Raw genomic sequence first — 4382 nt, 5'->3', positions numbered from 1 at the left:
CCAAAGATCTGCATTTCCTTGGTGGAGTGGGAGGGGGAGTTGAAGTGTTGAGCCACAGGGTGGTTGGGTTGGTTGAGCCACAGGGTGGTTGGGTTGGTTGGTCCGTGTGTCCCAGATGTGTTCTCTGAAATGCTCCGCAAGTAGGCGGCCTGTCTCCCCAATATGGTTATATTCAGCAATCCTCAGTGCAGGGAGATACCTTTGGTTAGGATGCCCAGGCCAGCTTCAGATACCAGTCTGGGGGTTTGGATAGAGTCCATCACTCATTCAGTGCACTGACCCAGGTGGCAACCTCAGATCAGGCTGTGCAGGGTCTGGGGAACGGCCTCGACTGTTGGTCCTGGGAGAAAGAGGATGTCCCACCTCATCCACTAGGATCTCCAAAACCCTGACCACAAAGTGGGGCATCAAATTTTCCCATATTTGCCACATCCAGGGCAAATATCGTGAACCTTAGGAAGGTGACAACATGGTGGTATTATTGCTCGGATGTTAACTCTAATGTTCTGGGGACCTGGGTTCGAATCCAGCCATGGCAGATGGTAGTATCCGAATTCAATTAAAATCTGGAATTAGGAGTCTAATGGTGACCATTAATCCATTGCCAATTGTCAGAAAAAAAACATCTGATTCACTATTGCCCTACAGGGAATGAAACTGCCATCCTTATCTAGTCTGGCCTACATGTTACTCCAGACACACAGCAATGTGGCTGACTGTTGTGGAGAGGTATGGTGACTCAGTGGTTAGCACTGCTGCCTCACAGCACCAGGGATCCAGGTTCGATCCCAGCCTTGGGTGACTGTCTGTGTGGAGTTTGTACATTCTTCCCTGTGTCTGGGTGTGGGTTTCCTGCTGGTGCTTTGGTTTTCGCCCATGATCCAAAGATGTGCAGGTTAGGTGAATTGGCCATGCTAAATGGCTCATAGTGTTCAGGGATGTGCAGGTAGGTGCATTACTCAGGGGGCAGCAGTTTGGATCTGGGTGGATTACTCTTCGGAGGGTTGATATGGATTTGTAGGGCTGAAGGGCCTGTTTCCACACTGTTGGCATTCTATGACTTTTAACTGCCCTCTGGGCAATTAGGGATGGGGAATAAATACTGACCTGGCCAGTGATGTCCAATCCCATGAATGAATTTTTAAAAAACTATGCAGGGAAGCTAAAAACTGATTGGACAGGTCTGTGTGCACTATGGCATCAGTAGCGGGGATGCCCATAAACTCTGGGATGTCCCTGCAGTTGCAAGTTGTTCTGAGGTAGAATGGGACGGGAGACTGGTGAGAGGAACCCCATGGGGTGGGGTCGATGGTTAATGAGCTAAGTTTGGTAAGGCCTCGTGGTGAGAAACACTCTGACAAACTCAACAAAATGAACACAGCAAAAATAAAAGAAACATTCTGTCCACAGTGTGAGCATCTGCTTATCGACCTGCTCAAAGACACTATCTGGAGCAGATGGCAGTTGTACCTGAGCCTCCTGGATCAGAGGTATGGACACTATTACTATGTCACAAGAACACATTCAGCCTAGAGTGTACACTGGTGATAGTACAGGAGGGTAGGTAACCAAAGACAAAATAACCAGACAGATCCATCTAATGTGCAATGAAGGTTTAATATTGAAAGCAGCTAGTAATAGTCAAATTGCAATACATGGTAACTTCTCAGCTTTGTGCTACTTGTTTGTGTGACAAGCTTAATATGGAATCAAAACAGAAAGTACCAGAGAAACCCAGCAGTTACCCAGCAGTGAAGAGAGAAACATAGTTAACATTTCAAATCTAACACAACTTCTTCAGAACTGAAGAAGGATATAACCAAGACATGATCTGCATGGACTTCAATAAAATGCCCAACAAGGCTCCTCATGGCAGACTGGTTCGCAAGGTTAGATCACATTGAATACAGGGAGAACTAGCCATTTGGACACAGCTCTGGCTTAAAGGTAGAAGACAGAGGGTGGTGGTGGAGGGCTGCCTTTCCAACTGGAGGCCTTTGACAGTGGAGTGCCACAAGGATCGATGTTGGGTCCATTGCTTTTGTCATATATATAAATTATTTGAATGTGTAAATAGGAGGTATAGTTAGTAAGTTTGCAGATGACACCAACATTGGTATGTAGTGAACAGCAAAGAAGGTTATCTCAGAGTAAAACAGGACCTTGATCAGATGGGCCAATGTACTGAGGAGTGGAAGATGGAGTTTAATTCAGATAGATTAATTTAGAGGTGCTGCATTTTGGCAAGACAAGACAGAGTAGGACTTATACACTGAATGGTAAGTTCCTTGAGGGTGTTGCTGAACAAATAAACCTTGGTGTGCAGGTTCATAGTTCATTGAAAGTGGAGTTTTGGGTCGATAGGATAGAGAAGAAGGCATTTGATATGCTTTCTTTTATTGGTCAGAGTATTGAGTACAGGAGTTGGGAGGTCATGTTGTGGCTGAACAGGACATTGGTTCGGCTATGTTAGGAATATTGCGTATAATTCTGGTCTCCCTCTTACTGGAAGAATGTTGTGAAACTTGAAAAGGCTCACGAAAGATTTACAAGGATGTTGCTAGGGTTGGAGGAATTGAGCTGTAGGGAGAGGCTGAAGAGGCTGGGGCTGTTTTCCCTGGAGCATCGCAGACTGAAAGATGATGTTATAGAAGTTTATAAAATCATGAGGGACATGGATCAGATAAATAGACAAGGTCTTTTCCCCTGGGGTGGTGGAGTCCAAAGCAGGAGGGCATAGGTTTAGGGTGAGAAGGAAAAATTTGAATGGGATCTAAGGGGCAACTTTTACAAAGGGTGGTGCATGTATGGAATGAGCCGCCAGAGGAAGTGGTGGAGGCTGGTACAATTTCAACATTTAAAAGGCATCTGCATGTGTATATGAGTAGGAAGGGTTTAGAGGGATATGAGCCAAGTGCTGGCAGATGGGAACAGATGAAGTTAGGATTTCTAGTCAGCATGGACATGTTGGACCGTAGGGTCTATTTGTGTGCTGTACGTCTCTGTGACTGTATGACTCTAAGAGATGGGTTTTACAAAGCCTGCTGCATGTAAATTCACACAGACAGCAAACTCTAACATCGAGTCATAGAGATTTACAGCATGGAAACAGGCTCTTTGACCTAACTTGCCAATGACACTCAGTTTTCACAATTTAAACCAGTCCTAATTGCCTGTGTTTGATCCATGTCCCTCCATACCTATCCCATCAATGTGTGCGTCAAAATGTTTCTTAAATGACAAATTGGTACTTGCTTCCACCACTGCCGCTGGCAGCCCCTTCCAGACACTCACCACCCTCTGTGTGAACAAATTGTCTCTCTGGATCCTTTTGTATCACTCCCCTCTCACCTTAAACCCATGCCCTCCAGTTTCAGACACTGCTATCATGAGGAAACGCTGGTGGCTATTTACCTTATCAATGCCCCTCAAGATTTTATAAACCTCAAAAAAGGTCACCTCTCAACCTCCTACGCTCCAGTGAAAAAAATCCCAGCTTATCTAACCTCTCCTCGGACTCAAACCTTCCAGTCCAAGTAGCATTCTAGTAAAGATTTTCTGCACTCCTTCTAATTTAATAATATTCTTAATAATATCCTTAATAAAAAGAATGATTAATATAACAACAGTACAAACACACCTCAATGGCCATACAACATTTGCAGATTTCAGGGCAGGATCATTAACCCTTTCAGCATCCCTCTGTAAACCTTTGGGAAACAAATCATTCCGAGTTTGTGAAATGCAACAGAGAAATGATTGCTCATAGCATTTGAATTCTCCCAACTAAAACTAGCAATGATTCAGAAAAGACAAAGTCATGAGAAACTTATGTCACAGTTTGGTGATAAACTAAACAGAATTCTCAAAATAATCATCTGCAAATCGTAACATCTGTACCACAGCAGAGAGTATTAAAATATCTGTAGCATATTGAAGCTCATGAACTGACCAATAATTTTGCACAGGAATTATGCATGAAACTGCAATACCAAGTTGTTTTCCAACTTCCATCACCTGGAGAAAAAGCATACGATTTATTAGTGACATAAGAACATAAGATATTTGGTTCATCAAGCTCTTCCTCACTACTAGTTACTTGATAAAGCAAAACAATGTTAGAAGTCAACAAAAGGAAGGGACTTACTGTAAGATGTCTACCTTGACTACATTTCTATTTACCCCTTCCCTGTCAACAGCACAGACTTCACCATCAACCACTCAGGTTGTAAGCACCTCAAACCTGTTGGAAAATTCCAAAAGCTGAATCTTAGAACATAGAACATTGAACAGTACAGCACAGAACAGGCCCTTCAGTCCATGATGTTGTGCTGACCACTGATCCTCATGTACGCACCCTCAAATTTCTGTGACCATATGCA

At 43.7% G+C, this 4382-nt stretch overlaps 1 protein-coding gene across 2 annotated transcripts in view; it reads right to left on the bottom strand.

The window, feature by feature from the left end:
* LOC122554144 (interferon-induced protein 44-like) overlaps nucleotides 1–4382 on the bottom strand; it is a 32868-nt gene that overhangs the window by 1657 nt on the left and 26829 nt on the right. Inside the window, exon 8 of one of the 2 annotated variants that reach the window (XM_043698709.1) lies at nucleotides 3953–4017. In XM_043698709.1, the coding sequence (XP_043554644.1) occupies nucleotides 3953–4017 (65 nt within the window). Of the gene's footprint in view, nucleotides 1–2950; nucleotides 4018–4382 lie in introns of those variants that run through there. The other variant, XM_043698708.1, reaches the window with a different exon arrangement.

Source organism: Chiloscyllium plagiosum, chromosome 11, assembly GCF_004010195.1.
Source record: "Chiloscyllium plagiosum isolate BGI_BamShark_2017 chromosome 11, ASM401019v2, whole genome shotgun sequence".
In the NCBI taxonomy this organism is placed as follows: domain Eukaryota; kingdom Metazoa; phylum Chordata; class Chondrichthyes; order Orectolobiformes; family Hemiscylliidae; genus Chiloscyllium; species Chiloscyllium plagiosum.
This window is presented reverse-complemented; position numbering and strand designations above follow the sequence as displayed.